Source organism: Leucoraja erinacea, chromosome 5 (genome assembly GCF_028641065.1).
Source record: "Leucoraja erinacea ecotype New England chromosome 5, Leri_hhj_1, whole genome shotgun sequence".
In the NCBI taxonomy this organism is placed as follows: Eukaryota; Metazoa; Chordata; class Chondrichthyes; order Rajiformes; family Rajidae; genus Leucoraja; species Leucoraja erinaceus.
The window spans coordinates 51,672,342-51,697,026 of record NC_073381.1 but is presented as its reverse complement, the minus strand read 5'-3'; the positions used below and the strand labels follow the sequence as shown (position 1 = coordinate 51,697,026).

General features: G+C 43.0%; 1 protein-coding gene across 1 annotated transcript in view; it reads left to right on the top strand.

Moving 5' to 3' along the window:
* The window catches only part of cd2ap (CD2-associated protein), a 163,847-nt gene that overhangs the window by 72,007 nt on the left and 67,155 nt on the right, over window positions 1–24,685 (top strand). Inside the window, 1 exon segment of the mRNA XM_055635595.1 lies at window positions 17,587–17,690. Within this exon segment, the coding sequence (XP_055491570.1) occupies window positions 17,587–17,690 (104 nt within the window).

Below are 24,685 nucleotides of genomic sequence, written 5' to 3'. Positions count from 1 at the left end.
GTTTGGTTACTTTTGCAATGTAAGGAAATAAAGCAATCAAATTGCGGCATCTCGGAACAAAGTCTCATTGAAGTATGGCTCAATCACCGGATAGTGTATTTGTGGTTTTGCTTGAGTGAGTGTTTAAATTGGGGGAAACTTTCCTGTTTCGCTTTGAGAAGTGCGGTGGATCCTTAGTGCTTTGCAAAGCTAATTGAGAAGATCGCTGGTCTTTCGCATCTCAGGCTGTCCAGTACACAGTCGGAATGACATTGAAATTGTTCTGTGGGTGTGCAAAGTAATTTGATTGAAGAAATTAGTATTATGGCAGTTACATTTGGTCAATAATTTGTGGACTAGCATGAAATTAAGATCATCCAGTACACACTTTACAGAGGATAGACACAAAATCCCGAGTAACTTAGCTGGTTGGGCAGCTTATCTGTAGAAAAGGTGTGGGTGATGTTTCAGGTTGAGAACTTTCTTCAGACTGAGAGAATGGTCTCGACCCGAAACGTCACCAATTCCTTTTCTCCAGAGATGCTGCTTGACCCACTGAGTTACTCCAGAATTGTGTGTCTATCTTCGGTGTAAACCAGCACCTGCAGTTCCTTCTTAAACACTTCACACAGCCTGTTTTCTGGTATTGGTGGGATTCGGGTGGAGAGGCAAGGGGCAAAGTTCATGTATTTAAAAAACAAATTTGATTTATAAAGAAAAGTCAGAGGCTGCAGAACAAATGGGCTACTCCAATGTCTCTGTGAAGGGTGGTATTTCCAAAAGCTATAACAAGGTCCCGCATGGAAGGCAAGTCCAGAAGGTTAGATCACATGGAATCCAGAGATTACGCGTGAATTGGCTTGATGGTCGGAATCAAAGGGTGATGTTGGAAAGTTGTCACTGGCCTCCAGTCTGAAAATCTGGTGGTGCCATAGAGGTCGGTGCTGGGCCCATTGTTGTTCATCATTTAATTAAACCATTTGAATGAGAATCTGCAGGCATGATTTGTAAGATTGCAGATGTTACTAAAATATGAAGTATATTCGACAGTGAAAATAATTGGCAAATATCACAGTGGGATGTTGATCTGTTGGGTAAATGGATCGAGAATTGGCATATGGAGTTTAATTCAGTTAAGCTCTGAAGAAGGGTTTTGGCCCAAAACGTTGCCTATTTCCTTCGCTCCATAGCTACCTCACCCGCTGAGTTTCTCCAGCATTTTTGTCTACCTTTAATTCAGTTAAGTATAAGTGTTGCATTTTTGGAAGTCAAATAAGAGTAGGATTTTCACATTATGACCCAGGGAGGTGTTGTAGAACAGGGGGACCAAGGAGTTGTGTAGTTTTGGTTACCTTGTTATCGGATTACTTCATTAAACTGGAAAGAGGGCAGAGATTTACAAGGATGAGGCCAGGAATCAAAGTCCTGAGTTATAGGGGATTAGATTGATGAGGACTATATTCTTTTGAACATGGGAGACTGAAAGGTGTGTATAATCAAGAAAGACATTGTTAAGGTAAATGCACAAAGCCTTTTTCTCAGGGAAAAGGAATAAAAATCTTCAAAGTGAGGAGAGATTTAAAACAGTCATTAGTAGTAACATCGTAATACAGGGTGGTGCATCTATGAAATTAACCGGTTGACACAGTACAGTAACAACAATTAAAAGATAGTTGGATAGGTACATGAATGGATAAGGTTTAGAGGGAAACAAGGTGGGTAAATGGGACTAGCTGAGATGGGTATCTTTGTCAGCATAGATGAGTAGGGCTAAAGGCCTTTCCAAACTCTATTACTCTATTCTAGCTTGCTATAATAATATTGAGCATCTATAAAATATCTGGCTTACTTATTGATTTCTGTTAGTTGACTATTTCTGTTGTGCTGTGATTCACCTCAGAGTGGTGAATCTCTGGAATTCTCTGCCACAGAAAGTAGTTGAGGCCATTTCATTGGCTATATTTAAGAGGGAGTTAGATGTGGCCCTTGTGACTAAAGGGATTAGTGGGTATGGAGAGAAGGCAGGTACAGGATACTGAGTTGGATGATCAGCCATGATCATATTGAATGGCGATGCAGGCTCGAAGGGCCGAATGGCCTACTCCTGCACCTATTTTCTATGTTTCTATGATGTAGCTTAGAGAGTGAATAATTTACAAGTGCCTGTAATGTATAATGCAAGGCAGAGAAATATGCAAAGCTTAGACGGTGGCTTGTGTTGCGTAGTGGTCATGTCACTGGACAAGCGTCTCCTATCCATGTTCTCCAAAGATGCTGGTGACCCACTGTTACTCCAGACTTTCTGCCTTTTTTGTAAACCAGCTTCTGCAGTTCCTTGTGTCTGGAATTCCACAATGTGTTTTTGGCAACTTGTATCAACTGATTCTGCCACTCTTCAAAATTACTGTTTATATTTTTTTTACAAGCCCAGCCGCTCATTCTCTCAGCATATGACAGTCCCGCCATCCCGGGAATTAATCTACGCTGCACTCCCTCAGTAGCACGAATGTCCTTCCTCAAATTAGGGGACTAAACCTGCACACTGTCCAGGTACACTACATCCACTGGCTCTCCTTTGTCCATTTTCCTAGTTATATCCTCAAAAAATTCCAGAAGATTAGTCAAGCATGATTTCCCTTTCGTAAATCCATGCTGACTCGGACCGATCCTGATACTGCTATCCAAATGTGCTGCTATTTCATCTTTTATGATTGACTCCAGCATCTTCCCCACTACTGATGTCAGGCTAACATGTTTATAATTCCCTGTTTTCTCGCTCCAGCCTTTCTTAAAAAGTGGGATAACATTAGCTATCCTCCAATCCACGGAACTGATCCTGAATGAATTGAACGTTGAAAAATGATCACCAATGCGTCCACGATTTCTAGAGCCACTTCCTTAAGTGCCCTGGGATGCAGACCATCAGGCCCTGGGGATTTATCAGCCCTCAGTCCCATCAGTCTACCCAACACCATTTCCTGCCTAATGTGGATTTCCTTCAGTTCCTCCGTCACCCCAGATCCTCTGGCTACTAATACATCAGGGAGATTGTTTGTGTCCTCCTTAGTGAAGACGGATCCAAAGTACCTGTTCAACTCATCTGCCATTTCATTGTTCCCCATAATAAATTTATCCTTTTACAGTCTTCAATGGTCCAACTTTGGTCTTAACTATTTTTTTCCTCTTCACATACCTAAAGAAGCTTTTACTATCCTCCTTTATATTCTTGGCTAGCTTACCTTCGTACCACATCTTTTCTCCCCGTATTGCCTTTTTTGTTATCTTCTGTTGCTCTTTAAACATTACCCAATCCTCTGGCTTCTCGCTCATCTGTGCTACGTTGTACTACTTCTCTTTTATTTTGACACTGTCCCTGACATCCCTTGTCAGCTACGGTCGCCCCTTACTCCGCTTGGAATCTTTCTTCTTCTTTGGAATGAACTGATCCTGCACCTTCTGTATTATTCCCAGAAATACCTGCCATTGTTGTTCCACTGTCATAACTGCTAGGGTATCTTTCCAGTCAACTTTGGCCAGCTCCTCCCTCATGGCTCCATAGTCCTCTTTGCTCAACTGTACACTGACACCTCCGATTTACCCTTCTCCCTCTCAAATTGTAGGTTAAAGAGCCATTACCTCCTAATGGCTCCTTAACCTCAAGTTCCCTTATCAAATGCGGTTCATTACACAACACTAAATCCAGAATTGCCTTCTCCCTGGTAGGCTCCAGTACAAGCTGCTCTAAGAATCCATCATGGAGGCACTCCACAAACTCCCTTTCTTGGGCTCCGGTACCAACCTGGTTTTCCCAGTCTACCTGCATGTTGAAATCTCCCATAACAACTGTGGCATTACCTGTACTACATGCCAATTTTAATTCCTGATTCAACTTGCACCCTATATCCAGGCTACTGTTTGGGGGCCTGTAGATAAGTCCCATTAGGGTCTCTTTACCCTTACAATTCCTTACTTCTATCCATATTGACTCCACATCTCCTGTTTCAGTGTCACCCCTTGCAAGGGACTGAATTTCATTCCTCACCAACAGAGCTACTCCACCCCCTCTGCCCACCTGTCTGTCTTTTCGATAGGAGGTAGACCCTTGAATATTCAGTTCCCAGCCCTGGCCCTCTTGCAGCCATGTCTCTGTAATTCCCACAACATCATTCTTGCCAATTTCTAACTGAGCCTCAAGCTTATCCACTTTATTTCTTATACTTTGCGCAATCATATACAACATTTGACCTCAGTATTCACCTCTCCTCTCGCACCACTCACCTTACTCTCTTATCTCTTCTCGAACTTTCCTTCCCATTAATTCGGGAGTCTTTTGTAACTTTTCCTATACTCACTTACCCTTTAACTCCATCTTTATAGTCCCAATTTGTCAACCCCTCCCCCACACTATTTAGTTTAAACCCACACGTGTAGCCCTAGCAAACCTGCCTGCCAGAATGTCGGTTCCCCTCCAGTTAAGGTGTAACCCGTCCCTTTTGTACAGGTCACCCCTACCCCAGAAGAGATCCCAGTGGTCTATAAATCTAAATCCCTGCTCCCTGCACCAGCCCCTCAGCCACACATTCAGATCCCCTATCTCCTTGTTCCTGCCCTCACTAGCACAAGGTACTGGAAGCAATCCAGAGATAACCACTCTCTAGAAGTCCTGCTTTTCAGTTTTCTTCCCAACTCTGTAAACTCACGTTGCAGAACCTCCTTCCTCTTCTTCCCGATGTCATTTGTGCCCACGTGCACAACTACTGCCGGCTGTTCACCTTCCCTCTCGAGGATGTTGTGAATCTGGTTTGTGACATCTTGAACCCTGGCACCAGGGGGGCAACAGACCATCCTCGAGTCTTGTCTGCCGCCACAGAATCTCCTGTCCGCACCTCGGACAATGGAGTCACCCACCACTATGGCTCTGCCCGATGTTGGTCTCGCTGGTCGAGTCCCATCTCTAGGATTGGTGCCACTGACATGTCCACCACTCGGACTTGAAGCATCGTCTCCCCTGACAGCTCCCAAGAGGGCTTACCTGGTTTCATTAATGATCTGGATGAGGGAATTGAAGGCAATATCTCCAAGTTTGCGGATGACACTAAGCTGGGGGGCAGTGTTAGGTGTGAGGAGGATGCTAGGAGACTGCAAGGTGACTTGGATAGGCTGGGTGAGTGGGCAAATGTTTGGCAGATGCAGTTTAATGTGGATAAATGTGAGGTTATCCATTTTGGTGGCAAAAACGGGAAAGCAGATTATTATCTAAACGGTGGCCGATTGGGAAAGGGGGAGATGCAGCGAGACCTGGGTGTCATAGTACACCAGTCATTGAAGGTAGGCATGCAGGTGCAGCAGGCAGTAAAGAAAGCGAATGGCATGTTGGCTTTCATAGCAAGAGGATTTGAGTATAGGAGCAGGGAGGTTCTACTGCAGTTGTATAGGGTCTTGGTGAGACCACACCTGGAGTATTGCGTGCAGTTTTGGTCTCCAAATCTGAGGAAGGACATTATTGCCATAGAGGGAGTGCAGAGAAGGTTCACCAGACTGATTCCTGGGATGTCAGGACTGTCTTATGAAGAAAGACTGGATAGACTTGGTTTTTACTCTCTAGAATTTAGGAGATTGAGAGGGGATCTTATAGAAACTTACAAAATTCTTAAGGGGTTGGACAGGCTAGATGCAGGAAGATTGTTCCCGATGTTGGGGAAGTCCAGGACAAGGGGTCACAGCTTAAGGATAAGGGGGAAATCCTTTAAAACCGAGATGAGGAGAACTTTTTTTCACACAGAGAGTGGTGAATCTCTGGAACTCTCTGCCACAGAGGGTAGTTGAGGCCAGTTTATTGGCTATATTTAAGAGGGAGTTAGATGTGGCCCTTGTGGCTAAGGGGATCAGGGGGTATGGAGAGAAGGCAGGTACGGGATACTGAGTTGGATGATCAGCCATGATCATATTAAATGGCGGTGCAGGCTCGAAGGGCCGAATGGCCTACTCCTGCACCTAATTTCTATGTTTCTATGTTCATTAGGCACAGCCACCTGGGTCTCCTGCACTCCACAGTTACTCCCCTTTTTCTCAGTCACACACCTTCGTTCTTCCTGTATCGTTGGCATGACAACCTCACTGTGGGTCCTGTCCAGGAATCTCTCATTATCCTGGATGGCACTGAGGTCATCAATCTGCTTCTCCAGTGCCCCAACACGGTCCCTAAGGAGCTGAACCTGGACACACTTACCACAGTTGTAGCAGCCAGGGGCTCCATCGGTGTCCCTGACCTCTCTTCAGTATAAACACTGCTCTAAATTCTACATGGTAAAACCAAAATGTATAAAAATGGCCTTCATTAAAATCTGACAATGTGCACGTTAACCACATGTGATTTTTTTTCTATTACAAATCTCAAATTGTGGAGAACAGAGGCAAATAAATAAATGATGGGTCTTTGTCCCAAACATTATGGAGGGCACTGTGAATCAGCCGGTGAAGTGTGCACGGCAGAAAAGCCGGGGACTTGGCTATTGGCCCCTTTAAAGGGTCCAGAGAACATGTGTTGTAAATGAAGGTGAAGAGTGGTGGTGAGTTTATCATGCTGACAAACGCACTGCAGTCTTGTTTCACTGCTGCTTGTGATACACTGGTGAATCACAAGAACTGGTGCATCTTGGAGCGGGGCCGTACATCGCCCGGCGCAGCTTTAAATGGCCGTGGGATATTCCAGCGCCCGCCGGGGGCTCCAACTTGTGACTTTTGGACCTGGAGCGGGGCCGTACATCGCCCGGCGCGGCCTAAAATGGCCCTAGGACTTACCATCGCCCGCCTGGGTCTTCAACATCGGGAGAAAAATGGAGAGCAGGGGAGAGAAAATACTTTGCCTTCCATCACAGTGAGGAGGAGGTTCACTGTGATGGATGTTTGTGTGAATTAAATTGTTTGTGTGTCTAGTAGTAATCGTTTTTTGTTTGTATGGCTGTAGAAACAGAGTTTCATTTGAGCCTCACTGAGGTTCAAATGACAATAAATATTGTATTGTATTGTATTTCAGTGGCCTTAGGAAAGCTTCGGTTTTGTTAAATTCTAGTAATCTAGACACAAAGGGGAGCATCATATTTGCCTGAGCAACAACAATGTTCTGGAGTAACTCAGTGGGTCAGGCAGTATTTCTCGATGATATAGATCGGTGATATCTTGGTTTGGGACAATTCATTCTATTCGCCTTTTGTGTACTCTCTGTTTGGAAGGAAATAGACAGATAACGTGTCTGGTCTGATTTTGCTTTAGATTCCAGCTTCTGCAGTCTCTTGTCTCTACGTTGTCAGATGCTGATGGGATCAACAAATACAGATTCCAAGGCTGGAGTCAGATTTTTTTGCAGATTTCTAAAATGAGAGGATATAAATTAATTTTAGGCTTCAAAAGGTTTTGTTTTACTGATGGTTTGCTTAAGCAGTAAATTAACCTTTGGGGATCTTCTACCTTTTTTTAAGTAGGAAGAAATATTAAAACATTTGTTTGACGGTGGGCAAGTTTGGTCCTGTACGTGCCTGATTCCTTGCAAACGCGTACATATGGACGTGATTTCCTAATCCTGAACAAGGTGAAAACTCTGGCTGCTGCATTCCCTGAGCAGCATAAAGCCTTCCATTGGTTTGAATAATCATCTGATCATTACAGGAAAGCCATATTAAAACCTGGAATAAGCTATTCATTGACTAGGGGCAGTTTTCACTTCCACTCTTCACACGCGCACACACACATAATATTTTCTTCCATTGAATTTGCACAAAATCATTAAGTGTCATATGCCTACAGTTTCTCAGCTCTCTATTATGAGTAATGAATCTCTTAGTCCTGCATAAGGTCCTGCAAGATTTAATTCATTTCATTGGATTACTTTCCAACAAATCTGATGTTTTGGCATCACTGGGGCTTGTACACAAAATAGATTGAGAATCTGTTTTGAAGTTGCCGAACTAAGAGGTGTCTGACAGGTCTTCTGATTGCTGTGGAATTTTGGAATGGCAAATGGATAGTTATGTGGATTATTTGCAATGCAAGCTATCTTCAAATCTTTGATCATTGCACTCCCAAACCAATGGTGATTTTTTCACAAAGCAATATGGTTGAATCCTTAGAATCAAACGTTCTCATAATTGAGAATACATTAAATGCTATCATCAGTTTTGTAATTCAGTTATGATTTTCTCTTGCTCAACCCCTCTGCTGCTTTCAAAATCAAGAGGTTCTTCACTCACATTGGATATTTGCCCTCTGCATTTGGCCTCTATCTTCAAGTTGCACCCCTTGCACAATCTGCCACAGGTAATGATGGTCCAATTCTACACGGCCATCCTAGTGTCTGTTCTCACCTTCTCCATCATGGTCTGGTTTGGCTCAGCCACCAAGCACGACACCTGGAGGCTGCAGCGAGTCGTCCGATCAGCAGAGAAGGTTATTGGCTGCAACCTTCCCTCCATTGATGAACTGTACACTGCAAGGGCTGGGAAGCGAGTGGGCAAGATCATCCCTGACCCCTCTCACCCTGGCCACAAACTCTTTGAATCATTTCCCTCTGGAAGGCGTCTGCGGATTGTCAAAGCTGCCATAGCCAGACATAAAAACAGTTTTTATCCACGAGTAGTTGCTCTACTCAGCCAAAAATCTGCAGCCTCCCTTTGATCTGGTATTTTGTTGGTTCACATGCTTGATTAATGGTGTTTTATCATTAATGTTTTATTATTATTAATGTTTAGTGTTTTCTGAGTCATTCGTAACTGTCACTGTATGCCATGTTGTTACTTGTGGGCCGAGCACCAAGGCAAATTCCTTGTATGTGAATACTTGGCCAATAAACTTACTTACTTAAACTTACTTACTTGTTATTTTGGACTACTCTGAAACCATAGCTGCCTCTTGTACCTCAAGATCTTTTAAATGTTGTTATTGTGCCTGCCTCATCACCTCTGGCAGCTCATTCCATATAAAGGGGCTGTACCACTGCGGCTACCTAATCTGCGAGTTTAGAAGAGTTTGCCCTCGACTCAAACTCCCAGCATGGTCGACACGTGGTCCTGGGAGGTCCAATGAGGTCACTGGAACTCTCCTTCATGCTCGAGGGAAGTTCCCGAATACTTGCGACCTCAGCTAGGTCGCTGAACATTCTTCAGCATGTTGAAAAATGTTCCGCAAGTAAAAATTGGTCGGCATGGGTCTTTTGAACTCGTAGTGCAGTGGAGTGGGGTCGCTGTGTAGTTACAGGCAGTCAAGGGCAGCTCATTGGAGTTTTCAGGGCCCAGGAAAACAGACCGGTAGGTTAAATGCCCGCTAAATTTTATTAAACGTTGTCTGACTTCTTAAAAGTGTCTCCCCCCCCCCCCCCCCCCCCCCCCCCCCCCCCCCCCCCCCCCCACACTCTCTAAAGGACTTAAAGGACTTACCGTACACTGTGCAGCCGCCTTTTACCTTCCTCTTCATTGCGGGTGTGAATTTCAGACAGCGCTCCCCCCCCCGCCTTTGCGGTGTGTGTGTGTGTTTTTCTTTCTTTCATCGATGACGGTCGATCCAACTCAAGGTTCGTTAGGCGAGTGCCCTCGACCGTGAAGGGCGAAGACAGTCGTCTGAACTTGTTGATTACGTCGCCGCAGTGGGACACCTCCTTAAACATTATCCTCATTGTGGCAAAGTTCCCCATTGGGTCCCTTTTAAATCTTTTCCGCTCTCACCTTAAACTTACCCTCTTGTTATTTTTTTTATTCCCCTCCCATGGAAAAATATGTCACTTATTAAGAATTATCTATTCTTAAATATTTTTTTAATGAAAGCTAACATTTTAAAATCTAGGTGTCTTTAATACCTGTTTACAAATATTCAGAATTGGTTTTGTTTCAAGAGTACCAATGTAATCAAAATGAATCCTTAATGTTAATCTGCATGTTTGGATTTGCCAAGCTGCCAGTACTGTATGACTGTTGACTGGCTTAATTGCGAAAGCTGTTGCATGAGGTGATAAGGGATTTTTAAAAATATGTCCCAGCATGCCGAAAGCATAAATAAATATCAGTTGTCTGATATAAGCAATTCCATGTGAGACATTTAATTGGCCAGTCATGAACATTGTTAGAAACACAGAAACATAGAAAATAGGGGCAGGAGTAGGCCATTCGGCCCTTCGAGCCTGCACTGCCATTCAATATGATCATGGCTGATCATCCAACTCAGTATCCCGTACCTGCCTTATCTCCATACCCCCTGATCCCCTTAGCCACAAGGGCCACATCTAACTTAAATATAGCCAATGAACTGGCCTCAACTACCTTCTGTGGCAGAGAATTCCAGAGATTCACCACTTTCTGTGTGAAAAATGTTTTTTTCATCTCGGTCCTAAAATAATAATAATAAGAAGAAATTTTATTTATGGGCGCCTTTCAAGAGCCTCAAGGACACCTTACAAAAATTTAGCAGGTAGAGGAAAAACATGTAAGGGGAATTAAATAAATAGTAGAGACATGACTAGTACACAAAGTAAAGACAGAATTCAATACAAAACACAATATGAGGCAATTAATGCACAGATGAAAAGGGAGGGGGACGTGGGGCTAAGGATAGACAGAGGTGGAGAGATGGGTCTTGAGGCGGGACTGGAAGATGGTGAGGGACACAGAATTGCGGATCAGTTGGGGGAGGGAGTTCCAGAGCCTGGGAGCTGCCCTGGAGAAGGCTCTGTCCCCAAAACTGCGGAGGTTGGACTTGTGGATGGAGAGGAGACCGGCTAATCCCTTATCCTTAAACTGTGACCCCTTGTTCTGGACTTCCCCAACATCGGGAACAATCTTCCTGCATCTAGCCTGTCCAACCCTTTAAGAATTTTGAAATATAATTTCTATAAGATCCCCCCTCAATCTTCTAAATTCTAGCGAGTACAAACCGAGTCTATCCAGTCTTTCTTCATATGAAAGTCCTGACATCCCAGGAATCAGTCTGATGAACCTTCTCTGTACTCCCTCTATGGCAAGAATGTCTTTCCTCAGATTAGGAGACCAAAACTGTACACAATACTCCAGGTGTGGTCTCACCAAGACCCTGTACAACTGCAGTAGAACCTCCCTGCTCCTATACTCAAATCCTTTTGCTATGAATGCTAACATACCATTTGCTTTCTTCACTGCCTGCTGCACCTGCATGCCTACTTTCAATGACTGGTGTACCATGACACCCAGGTCATGTTGCATCTCCCCTTTTCCTAATCGGCCACCATTCATATAATAGTCTACTTTCCTGTTTTTGCCACCAAAGTGGATAACCTCACATTTATCCACATTATACTGCATCTGCCATGCATTTGCCCTCTCACCCAACCTATCTGCCACTTTGCAGCCTCCTAGCATCTTCCTCACAGCTAACACTGCCCCCCAGCTTCGTGACATCTGCAAACTTGGAGTTGTTGAATTCAATTCCCTCGTCCAAATCATTAATATATATTGTAAATAGCTGGGGTCCCAGCACTGAGCCTTGCGGTATCCCACTAGTCACTGCCTGCCGTTGTGAAAAGAACCCGTTCACTTGTTGTCTTTTAAATCTCAAGTGTTTGTCCAATTTATAGCTGATAAGTTGTTGGAACCTGAACTCTGCATCTTTGGGATTCTACCTGTTGTTGTACTTACTCGGTTATTGAATATTCATTTTTGTTATATTTATGGACTGGAAGGCAATCGCAGGATAATGGTGATTGGGTGGGGAAGTTGATAAATGATAAATGTTTAGGTAGAACCAGGTGAATAACATTGTGGGCACTGCATGAGACAGTGGTTAGGAAAGCATGATCAGTTGAGTAGTTCTAGTAAAGACCTGATGCAATCACAAAGGCACTATCCTTCAATGTTTATTTACTTGTATGTACTTGAAATAATTACACACCTTTTTAGCTTCTGTTGGTGAGAAGCATGTTTTTTTTCCCCAGTCCTTTCAGCTTGTATCTCATAGAATTATTGAGAGAGATCAAATAAATTATTAATAAGGGTTATGAAAGCAGAAAATGCTGGAAATGTAGCAAATTAACAACATCTGTTGAGTTTATCTCTCCCCAGATGCTACCCACCTTGCCCAGCATTTCAATATTCTTTTCACTTTTACATTCTAGCATTGTTTTTTGTATTCGTTAGTGACGGCTTAAACAAAAAAAACGTTTTCTTTATTCTCCAACACATTTTCTAACCAAAGTCATGAGAGTTGTGTGGACTCTAGCAGTAGACTGCAGCACAGTAGAGCTGCTGCCTCGGTTGGAGAGACCTGGGTTTGATCCTGACTGTGGATGCCGTCGGTGTGGAGTTTGCATGTTTCCTCTATGACTGTGTTAGTTTCCTCTGGGTGTTCCGGTTTCCACCCACATCCTAAAGATGTACAGGTTTGTAGGTTAATTGGCTTCGGTAAAAATTGAAAATTGTCCCTAGTGTGTAAGATAGTGCTAGTGTACAGGGTGATTGATCACATGTTGGCGCGGACTCGGTGAGCCAAAGGGTCTGTTTCCACGCTGTATCTCTAAACTAAATAAACTAAAAATCCTAAAGTCGTGTGTGTTTTCAGGTTATTTGCCTTCTGTTTTAAAGAAAACACCTGTAATGTTTTGGGAGTGGATGAGAAAATAGGGACAACGTAAAGTGAGTGTGAATGAATGATCGATAGTCCGTGTGGACCCAGTGGGCCAAAGGGCCTGTTCCGTGCTCTATCTCCAAATAAAGACTGAAATGTCAGATTTAATTTTGGGAATTGTCAGCAAGCCCTGAGCGTGTGCATTTGACAGTGCCTGCAGGGGAATCTGTGAATTGCTGCAGTTTCAATTGTTGAATACCAACAGGATTTGCCCCAAATGCTGTGCCAGTCTATTTTAGTCTTCAAAAATAATATTTTGCCATAAAATTTGGAGAAAATACATGACAGCAAATGTTGCTATTGCAGTTGAACATCAGTGCAGTAACATAGTGTGGCTTTGCATTTAAAAAAAAATCTCTTCCTGTTGCAGTCTTTCATTGTCCTCTTAAATGTAATTTAAAATAGTAAGATTAAACGAGAACTTACCAGTTTGAAGTTTGATCTGTATTTTATGAGGAGTTACTACTAAGCAACTAAGTTACAGAGAAAGGTTGAACAAGTTAGGGCTTTATTCTTTGGGATGGTAATACATGGTTCTAATACCATGTTTTGCACCACTGGGAACCATGGTTGTGTAGGCCAATCGGGTACTACCAAAATACCAGACGCAGAGTCTTGTTGTATTTTCCTTAATACCCGACTGATGAGGCAGAAAGGAGGGAATGCATAGATAAACAATTTCCCCCAATGCAGCGAAAATGCATCTGTTGCTGCTGCCTCAGGGTCTGGTTCCCATGAAACGTAGTTACATGAAACATCTGGTTGTTTAGTCTGGATGCGAATAGATCGATATCTGGTGTTCCATATTTTGCTGTAATATCAGAAAATAACATTTTGTTCAACATCCATTCGGTGTTTTCATTAAATTTGCGTGACCTGGTGTCTGCCACTAAATTTAGTCTCCCTGGTAGGTAAGTGGCTGATATCCAAATATCTCTCTGGATGCACCACTGCCAAATTGTATTAGCGAGATTGTCACATGATATCGATTTGTTACCACCCATGTGGTTGATGTATGCTACCACGGTGGTATTGTCTATTTGTAATCTAACATGCTGGTGAGATGACCCAGTACAATATGACTTAAGGCCATGGAATGCAACCAACATTTCCAAGTAGTTTATGCCCAGTGTGAGTAAGAAAGATGCCTCCTGTGCTGTCCATCCACCTCCACAGGTGGTGATGGTATTGGTGGCTCCCCACCCAAGTGCACTGGCATCGGTTTGTAGTACCATAGAAGGGTTACTGACAATGATTGGGTCGGAACAAAACCAGAGGTTGTCTATCCACCATTTTAGTTCCGTTTTGGCTTGGATTGGTAGTCTCATAGGTCTGTCAAAGTGACCTGCATTGATTTTGAGAGCTTGTATTTTAGCTCTCTGGAAGCTTTGGTAATGTAGAGGTCCAAATTGTGTGGCTGGGAAAGCAGCCACCATTTTACCAATTACTTTTGCTACGAATCTGATAGATGGATTTCTGATGTCAATGAGGTTATTGCAAGCCTCTATTAAATCTCTAGCCTTTCCCTTAGGTAGTATCACCGTCATGCGAACTGAGTCAATGGTGAATCCCAAATAGTCCATAGTAGTGGACGATGTTAGTTTAGATTTAACTGGATGGATGATAAATCCCATTTTTTCAAATAACTGTTTTGTGGCTGTTACAGTTTGTATGGCCCATTTCAAAGTTATGCCCACTCTGAGTATGTCATCTAAATATGCCATAACCATGTGATTACGTTTCCATAGAAATGCTAGGGCTGGTTTTAAGATTTTCGTGAACAGCCTGGGGGCTGATGATAGCCCATTTGGCAGTGCTTTATATTGCTAGAGTTGTCCCATCCAGTTGAATTTTAAGTAACATCTGTGGTCACCTCCTATGGGTACTGAATAGTAAGCATCTTTTAAATCGATGCTGGCCATGAAGTAACCTTTGGAAATTAATTGTTTAGCAGTAACAAAGGTTTCCATTTTAAAGTGAATATATTGTACAAATGTATTCAATTTTGTCAGATCTATGATGATGCAACAACCACCATCTTTTTTGGTTATGGTAAAAATATTGGACACGAATTCGAATGGTTCGTGTTGAGTTATCTCAATTACACCTTTTATGTAAAGCCGCTCCAGTTCAGCTTGTGCCTCTGATTTTTCTTTATCAGAGAGCACGAACACTCGGTTCGGTCTATGTTGAACTGGAGGGCTGTACTCATGTATAAACTCTATTGTATATCCCTGGATGCTGTTTAAGATGTAAGTATCGGTTGTCAGCATGCTCCATGCATTCAAAAACCAGTGAAGTCTCCCCCCAACCTCCATGCTCTCCATATCTTTTAGGGAACCAGACCCACCTACCTCCATTGTTACCAGTGGCAGGTTTACTTATTTTTGTAGTTCTTCCGCTGTTGTTGCGCTGGTGCCTGGTTTTTCGGGTTGGTTGGTGTTGGCATTGGGGTTCCCCGCATCTTCCAAGAAGGCCGGCCTGGGCCATGGCCTAAAAAAGACTCATGTTTGGAAAACCGTGCCTTCGAGGTTTCACCAGTTCTGCTGGTGTGTGCGTAGGGATGCTGTCTTTGGCTGTAGTCGGTTTTTGTTGCTGTTCCTTTTATTAATCCCAAGGTTTTGGCTTCCTCATCAAGCTCTTTTACCTGCTTCGATAGGTTGCCACCGAACAAGAGAATTGGTGGTTTTGTGGCCCCAGGTTTGCACAGTCCCGCAAATTTTGGGTTCAGTGTGGGTTGTATGGCACTTTTCCTGATGTTATTTATTTCATGCTGGGTGTTACAGAATAATGCCAGCGCATCTTGTTGGTCCTGGGACATATTCCTGTCGTCCACTGTACGGGCAAATGCTGTTATCCCTGCGGTCAGTAATTTCAGTACTTTTTGTAATTTTACATCCATACTCCTGACCCCTGTTCCGATGTGTTTCCATATACGGTTGTTGATAATTGGAACGTTCAGGGAAATGCAATTGCCCGGTGCCAGATGTCTTCCTGTGGTGTCCAGTACAGCCTGCTCTTGTAACTGGTTTAATGACATATAGTCAATACTGTTAGCAAGCTTTGGCTCCAGATTTTTCCCAGTCTGTTCCGGCTGTATAAAATTGGCCACCATGTCCAGCAAGTTCTCTTTTTCTCGCACCCCATGCACACTTATCTGTTCTTCTGCGGACCCCTCTTCCAGGTCAGCCCAGAACTGACCCGCAGTGCTCCCTTCCGGTGAGGTGGAAACACTATGCAGCCCTTGAGAAGGTACTGCTGTGGGTTTGTCATAGGGCCCACAGTGGCCAGACTCCATCTCCCGGAGTCTGTCACGTTGAAGCAAATGCTCCACACACCGCTCCATCCGGTTCCAGCGCTCTCGGTCACTGGCCGCCCGCGGTGTTTCAAAGTCGGACTCCTCCGAGTCCACGACGTTGTTAGATTTGTATTTTGCCTTGCCGCCCGGCCGCGTGGATTTGGCTGGTGCGGCGGCGGCATCGGGCACAACTGATCCCACTACAGATGATCCAAGTGCTGCTGCTCTTGCTGGCTGCCCGCTACTCCACGGTCCTCCCTCACCAGCTTTGTCGCAGCCCTTGTCTTCTTTGTTTTCTCCATTTCCCTGCCTGTAGTTGGGAAAGGAAACAAAAAAGACCGCAGAGTAAACCCTTACCTGCAATTAGCGGCTTTTAAACTGCTGCCGCGGAGGAACGTCCTTCCACCGCGTCTGACGTTTCGCAATGCGTGTAGCGATATGACACGCATGCGTCCTGGCGAAGTTCTTCACGTAGTCACTCACGTGACGCCGAAGTAAAATAAAGTAATTAGGCAGGCAATGTTCATTCTGTACATCAGTCATGTTTTTCATTTTTCTGGGGATTTCACATTTTATTACTTTTTAGATTCCATTAAATTCCCCTTGATTACTGAAAAGTGTGCTTATGTTAAAAATTCCCATTTGGCATGCATAAAGTTGAGGTGAAACTGCGTGGAAAATATAAAGTTGATTTTTTTGAAGTGGAATTAAATAATTAAGTTAAGATCCAGAGTCGTTACAAGCATTTACAAAACTCTTCAAGTTTTGAACTTCAAAAACATTGATCTTTTAGAATTAAACATTGGCAGGTGTTTGCTCAATTGAACTAATTGTAATTGATCTGAGAAGCTAAAATTAGATAAATTTCAAAATAGATTTGGAACCATGCATTTATGGAGTTGGAAAAGTATGATAGTACTATAATTTAGTGGTATGATCTATTTTGTATGCCAAATTGCTATGTTATTCAATTCCAGCTTTCCTAAGACTTGATTCTGAGAAGGATTCTAGCTTTGTATCATAAGTTAAGGGCCTGTCCCACTGCAGTGACCTAATTTACGAGTTTAGAAGAGTTTGCGCTCAACTCAAACTCGCAGCATGGTCGACACGTGGTCCTAGGAGGTCACTGGAACTCTCCTTCATGCTCGAGGGAAGTTCCCGCATACAGTTTGGTTGAGTATGCTGAAAATTTTTCCGCGAGTAAAAATTGGTCGGCATGGTTCTTTTGAACTTGTAGTGCAGTGGAGTGGGGTCGCTAGGCAGTCGAGGTAGCCGTAGGCAATCTCCATTACTGACTGGACATTTTAATTGGCTCATTGGAGTGTTCAGAATGAAGGAAAACCGACCGATAATATTAAATGCCCGCTAAACTTGATTAAAAGTTGTCTGGCTTCTTAAAAGTGCCTCCACTCCTTCTCCACCCCCCTTTTCTCCCCCTCTCCGCGCTCTCTAAAGGACTTGCCATAACTGTGCCTGCCGTCTATTACCTTCCTGTTCTTTGCGGGTGTGAATTTCAGACAGCGCTCCCCTGCTTTCCCTACCCCCGCCTTTGGTGGGTGTGTGTGTGACAGTCACTGAAAAGTCGTGTTAGTGGGACAGGCCCTTTATACTATACAATATGAAATGTTTTCAAACAGTATGAAATATAATTTCCGGTGCATCCATCCCAACAGGAAGATCGAAAAAGCGACTTTGTGAAGCAACATTTGATTACGTACCCCAAAATGAGGATGAGTTGGAAATAAAAATCGGAGATGTCATTGAAATAGTTGAAGAGGTAAGATATTATTACCATTGAAAGCTAGTAATTTTCAAAATATACTTAAAGTTCGTTCAATTAAGAGAAAATGAGTGAAATGCACAATCCATGAAAATTTAGATCATAATTTGTTTATCCACTGCCCACATATGGATTAGCTGAAGAGAAATGAGACAGCTGGAATCTGCAGCAGAAAATGAGCTTTTGGATGAACTTATGGGTCAGGAGCATCTGTGGAGGCAAAGGGATGGTCGCTGTTTCGTGTTGAGACTGTGTCAGGACTGGGAGTGCAAAGGGCAGGTGCCACTAGAAAGAAGTGTGGGTGAGGCAGGAGCTGGAAACAATTAAAGTGGATTCAGATGAAATGTTGTTGTTGGGCAGATGGAGAATGAAAGGGTGGAGATGGCGACAGAAGTAGGGAGATGGTTAGTTAAATCAGCAAAGGGTTGCAGTTTATGGAATCTGATAAGAAATAAATATGCTGGGTGGAAGTAGAAACGGGGGTACTGAGCAGATGGGAACAGTGGTGGGAGGGAACGTAGGACGCAGTATGGTGTGAGGGTAATAGTTAGTGGTGAAGGAGGAAGAAACTGGGCACCAGGGGTTTGCTTTTTCTATGGGAATGGTGCCAAAATATGGTGACTTTGTTTTGTGATTGTGCATATTTGGCAATAAAGAACCATTGAGAAGATGTTTGCAAAGAATGGGCCATATGAGAGGACCTGGTTTGATCAGGAGGAGAGGGAGGGGATGCAGATTAGCTGAAATTGGGAAATTCAACGTTCAGGCTATTGGGTTGTGGATTGGCCAGATGAAGTATGAGGTGTTGTCCCTCAAGTGTTCTTTTGGTCTTGTCTAGAAAGTGGGCAACACCGAGGACGGACAGTTGTTGTGGGAAAAGAAATTGTTAAAATAACTGGCAACCAGGAACTCGAGGGAATAATGTGGGCAGAGTAAAGGTGGTCGGCAAAGTAGTCATCTAATTTGGTCTTGCTGATGTAGAGTAGGTCACAGTGAGAGCACTGAACACAACAGACAGGTTGGAGCAGGTGCAGGTGAATTTCTGTGTCTCCTGGGTGGAGGTGAGCTGTTCATCTCTCTGGGTGGAGGTGAGGGTCAAAGTGTAGACTCTGATATTAAACCTCCTATGGCTGCAGGGAAAAGTACTGCAGCGTGACCAAGGATAGGTGGAAAGAATGAGCGAATCAGGTGGTCATGGAAAGAGTGGTCATGACAGATGGGCGGGGAGTGGAAAATGTGACTGGTGATAAAATTGTGTTTTAACTGGCAGAAATTACGAAGAATGTTGTGCTGGATGCGGAAGCTGGTGGGGTGAGAACCTGTTGACAAAGACTAAGTGCAACTGTATTCTGAATTATCGATTTACCAAGTACTTGCGTTTGTTTGGAATGTCATGATGAGTTCCTGGTTACAACCCAATTTAACTCCTCTCCCAGAACTGTCCGTCCATCATCCCCTCCACTGCCAGCTTGCGATCAAATGCAAACGAGTTTCCATCTGGGCCGACTCCAACCCAACAGAACAATGAATTCTCCAGTTTCACGAAGCCTGCACCCGATCCTATCTGTCTCCTGGTAATTTTCCCCAGATCCTCTCACACACCACCTTCTTTCAAAACATTCCTCCCAATCCCCTGTTCCCCAGTTTATTTCCCCTCCCTCACCGGGTTCAAACTACATCACCCACTGGGTGGATCCACCATTCCTCTCTTATTTTGTTCCACTTAGCATCTTTCTTTCTTATCTGATTCCATAACCTGAAACCTTTTGTTTCCACTTGTCACATCCCTACTTCTGTTGCTATCTCACCCCTTTCTCCCTACACCCAGCTCTATCTGCACAGTACCTCCTCCTCACCTGGATGCACCTCTCCCACTCGCCTCTTTATACTGGGTGTCTCCCCTTTACTCTGTCCTGATGCAGGGTCTTGACCCAAAATCTTGACCTTCAATTGCCTTCAAAAATGCTACTTTGTGATCCACTGAGTTTGTCCAGCAACTTGTTTTTTGCTTCTTTCTCAATTCCACTGTGTACAACTATTTTTAATTGCAAGTGAATGCTGCCAAACTGGTTCAAGAATTTCTGCTAATGTCTTCGATAAGCCTGGCGAGTAGGAAAATTTGTTGGTATTTTCCAAATATGGATTTGAATAGAAAGGTCACGCAGCTAGATACAAGATACAAGATGCAAAGAATTTATTGCTAAGTATGTAAGAACATACAAAGAATTTGATTTGCCATACAGTCATACCAGAAAAGCAGCAAGACACACAACTACATGCAAAATCAAGACACAACTACATGCAAAATTAACTTCATCCTTTCCCCGTGGTCAGGGCAGTCGAACCATCCGCAGTCGGGGCGATCAAAGCTCCCGTGATCGGGGCGGTTAAAGCTCCTGCGGCTTGGAGCTCCAGAAGTTGATCCCTAACTAAGGGATCGCAAACTCCACTATGTTAAGTCCGCAGGCTCCTGAGGTTGTAGAACCTTAAAACACAAATTGCTCATTGTAGACAAAATGTAAATTGGACAAATATCCAGGCATTTTATTTTTAGTTATTTAATTATAGGACATGGTTTCTTGCTTACGTTTGTAACTTATTTCATTTGGCCAAGTCAAATCACGTTGTTCACATAAGGAAATGAAAGATTGGAAAGGTTTGTGGGTATGTGGTTAGCTTAGGCAATGGTACAAATTATGTGAAACAGCAAATTGAGTGAAAACAAAATGCAAAATCGTATGGTTCGTGTAGAAAGTGGGCTTCTCCATCTTGCTGCATTGCTGGTCTCGCTCCTGATTTGGCTTGTTGATGTAGTGTGCAATCTTTTTTTTCTTTCATTATCAGTTTATCTTTTTTTTCCAAATGTTGGCTGACTCTTGTGAAGTCACTGATTTGTGTCGTGTGATCTCAAGGAAAATTGCCATTTATCTCCTGGTCTCAAAGCAATAATAATTGTACTGAAGGTTCAAACGTTACAAATGCTTTCAATGCATGTTTCTGACGAAAGCATGAGTTTCCTCTCCAAGAGGGCATTCATACAAGTCTGGCATTGGTTCAAAATGGTTTAATGTTTGCCCTGACTCTGAACCAGCAGAATGTAAACATGACATAATTTGAGTTGAACAAAGTGCAGATTGAAAAGGAAACGTCAGACCTTGTGTCATCTTCATACCTACTCTCCTCTGAATCAGAAGGTCGTGGTTTCATGTCCACCCCTGGACCAGAAATATAAAGTCGATATATAAACCTTGCTTGTTCATGCGTTAATAATACATTGACACTGAAGGTAGGGCAGAATTTTTTTTTTTGTGCTGCTTGGCAAATCAAACAGCTGCTCAGTGTTTTACTGCTTTTTAGCAATGACATTTCAATCATCCATAACTTTGCAAGCAATTAAATATTTGCCAGTGGAACCTGAATCAAAATTGCTTTTCCTCCATCAATCTTGGGTAAATTCTGTTGTTGCATTCCTTCTAAATGTACCACTGTCAAGCCATGTCTACCAGTCACATTGGTATACAGTGCCCTTCCTGAACATATACTTCTGATCCCATGAGTTTCAAGGCATCAGACTGAACAGACAAAGGAACCCTTATGATTCATATGGGCTGCCCTCAGCTGATGAAGGCTAAATTATGAACACCACTTGGAGGAGCTATTGAACAAGAGCAATGATTAATTTGAATTGCTTTAGTACAGTAATATAACACCACAGTTGTATTTTGCAAATGGCATAATTTGCATACCCTGTTCTAAAATTAATTGTCACCATTTAAGCAATTAACTTTCCAGAGCATAATCTGTAAAGAAAAGCTGCATCATGTTGGATGTAACCTTGTTGGCACTAATAATAGGATCATTTGTTAATATATACAGTAGGAAGCCAAAGAAAGCAATTTAAATCCTGTACACTGGTTCTTTATTGAAACTGATCAACTTTTCTTGGCCAGGCAGGCAGGCAGGCAGCATGATTGATGCTGATTCAAGGATGGCTTTTCTGCTTTTGATAGAGAAGCTTCACTGATTAAATTCTGCAAATGATCTGGTTCAAATCCAGTGCCCTCCATAATGTTTGGGACAAAGACCCATCATTTATTTATTTGCCTCTGTACTCCACAATTTGAGATTTGTAATGGAAAAAATCACATTTTTATACATTTTGGTTTCACCATGTAGAAATTACAGCAGTGTTTATACATAGTTCCCCCCATTTCAGGGCACCATAATGTTTGGGACACAACAATGTCATGTACATGCAAGTAGTCATGTTTAGTATTTTGTTGAATATCCTTTGCATGCAATGACTGCTTGAAGTCTGTGATTCATTGACATCACCAGTTGCTGGTGATGTTCTGTCAGGCCTGTATTGCAACCATATTTAGCTTATGCTTATTTTGGGGGCTAGTCCCCTTCAGTTTTCTCTTCAACATATAAAAGGCATGCTCAATAAGCGAGTTCGGAATTTCAACTGCGCATGCTTGGTCATTCACGATAAACATTCTCGCCAGCTGAGCTGCTGCGTGTACACAGACCTGCGTTTCACCCGTATTTTCCAATTTTGCTTCTTCGTGGTAAAAAAAAATACTGCTTTCAAAACTATTAACTAGGTGTATTTATTGTTCATTTGCACAAAATTAAGATTTGTTAATTTTATTGCTTTATGCTTCAGAGAGTATAACTAGTATCTCAAACTAACTGCTATGCTTTAAGCAATATTATGTCCACTGAACATAGAAGTTAGTTTGAGACACTGGTATAACAGTTATACAATCATTGCAGTTGTTGGTGTGCTGGTAAGAACTTCGGCAAACTTTTACAGTTTTCTGTGATATATTTGGGTTTGTTCACTCCTTGCGGTATAGTAATGTAACTTTATCAATGGCAGTATGTAGGAAATTGGCAGTAAGTGCGGTGATCATTCAGGTCACTTTGTGTTTTATTTTTTTTAACTCAGCTGTAAATAAACAATCTTTTGAAACAGACTATTGCTCTCGCTCTCGCTACTCCTGTTGCAGTGTCAACCCTTGTGGGTCTATCCTTTACCTGCCGCTGGAAATTTAATCTCGCCCCACACCCCTCACGAACAGCCACCCGCTACAATAAGCGGAATGGTCCTTTCTTTCATTAATCCTGCCTGCCGTCTCTGATAAAGCTGGTTTCGTGACTTGGCCACTCAAGAATTGACAATTTTTTAGCTTTGAAAAACTCCTTTGTTGCTTTAGCAGTATGTTTGGGATCATCATCTTGCTGTAGAATGAACCGCCGGCCAATGAGTTTTGAAGCATGTGTTTGAACGAGCAGATAGGATGTGTCCATGTACGTCAGTATTCATTATGCCACTACCATCAGCAGTTGTTTCATCAATGAAGATAAGTGAGCTAGTACCGTTAGCAGCCATACATGCCCAGGTCATAACACCCCCACCACCGTATTTCTCAGATGCTTTGTATCGTGGGTAGTTCCATCTCTCCATACTTTGCTCTTGCCATCACTCTGATATAAGTTAATGTTTGTCTCATATGTCCACAAAAACTTTTTCCAGAACTGTGGTTGCTCTTTTAGGTACTTCTTGGCAAACTGTACCCTGGCCATCCTATTTTTGTGGCTAATCAGTGGTTTGTATCTTGCAGTGTGTTTCTGTTCATGAAGTCTTCTGCGGATAGTGGTCATTGACAAATCCACACCTGACTCCTGAAGAGTGTTTCTGATCTGTCGGACAGGTGTTTGGGGATTTTCTTTATTATAGAGAGAATTCTTCTGTCATCAGCTATGGAGATCTTCCTTGGCCTGCCAGTCCCTTTGTGATTAGTAAGCTCACCAGTGCTCTCTTCTTAATTATATTCCAAACAGTTGATTTTGGTAAGCCTAAGGTTTGGCTGATGTCTCAGTTTTATTCTTGTTTCTCAGTCTCATAATGACTTCTTTGACTTTCATTGGCACAGCTTTGGTCCTCATGTTGATAAACAGCAATAAAAGTTTCCAAAGGTGATGGAATGACTGGAGGAAAGACTAGGTGCTAAGAGCTCTCTTATACCTGCATTATGGAAGCATTTAAACACAGCTGAGCAATTACAAACACCTGTGAAACCAGGTGTCCCAAACATTATGGCGTCCTGAGATTTTTTGGGGGGGGGACTATGTATAATTGCTGTAATTTCCACATGGTGAAACCAAAATGTATAAATAATACCCTTTAATAAAATCTGACTGTGCGATTTTTTTTCTATCACAAATCTCAAATTGTGGAGTACAGAGGCAAATAAATAAATAGACAATAGGTGCAGGAGTAGGTCAGATGGCCCTTCCAGCCAGCACCGCCATTCAATGTGATCATGGCTGATCATCCCCAATCAGTACCCCGTTCCAGCCTTCTCCCCATATCCCCTGACTCCGCTATCTTTACGAGCCCTATCTAGCTCTCTCTTGAAATTATCCAGAGAACCGGCCTCCACGGCCCTCTGAGGCAGAGAGGCAGAGAATTCCAGACTCACAACTCTCTGTGAGAAAAAGTATTTCCTCGTCTCCGTTCTAAATGGTTTACCCCCAAAATTCTTTAACTTTGGCCCTTGGCTCTGGACTCCCAACAATTATATGTTTCAATAAGATGTCCTCTCATCATTCTAAACTCCAGAGTGTACAAGCCCAGCTGCTCCATTCTCTCAGCATATGACAATCCCATCATCCCAGGAATTAAGCTTGTAAACCTACGCTGCACTCCCTCAATAGCAAGAATGTCCTTTCTCAAATTAGGGGACCAAAACTGCACACAATACTCCAGGTGTGGTCTCACTAGGGCCCTATACAACTGCAGAAGGACATCTTTGCTCTAATACTCAACTCCTCTTGTTATAAAGGCCAACATGCCATTTGCTTTCTTCACTGACTGCTGTACCTGCATGCTTACTTTCATAGACTGATGTACAAGGCCCCCAGATCCCATTGTACTTTCCCTTTTCCCAGCTTGACACCATTTAGATAGTAATTTGCCTACC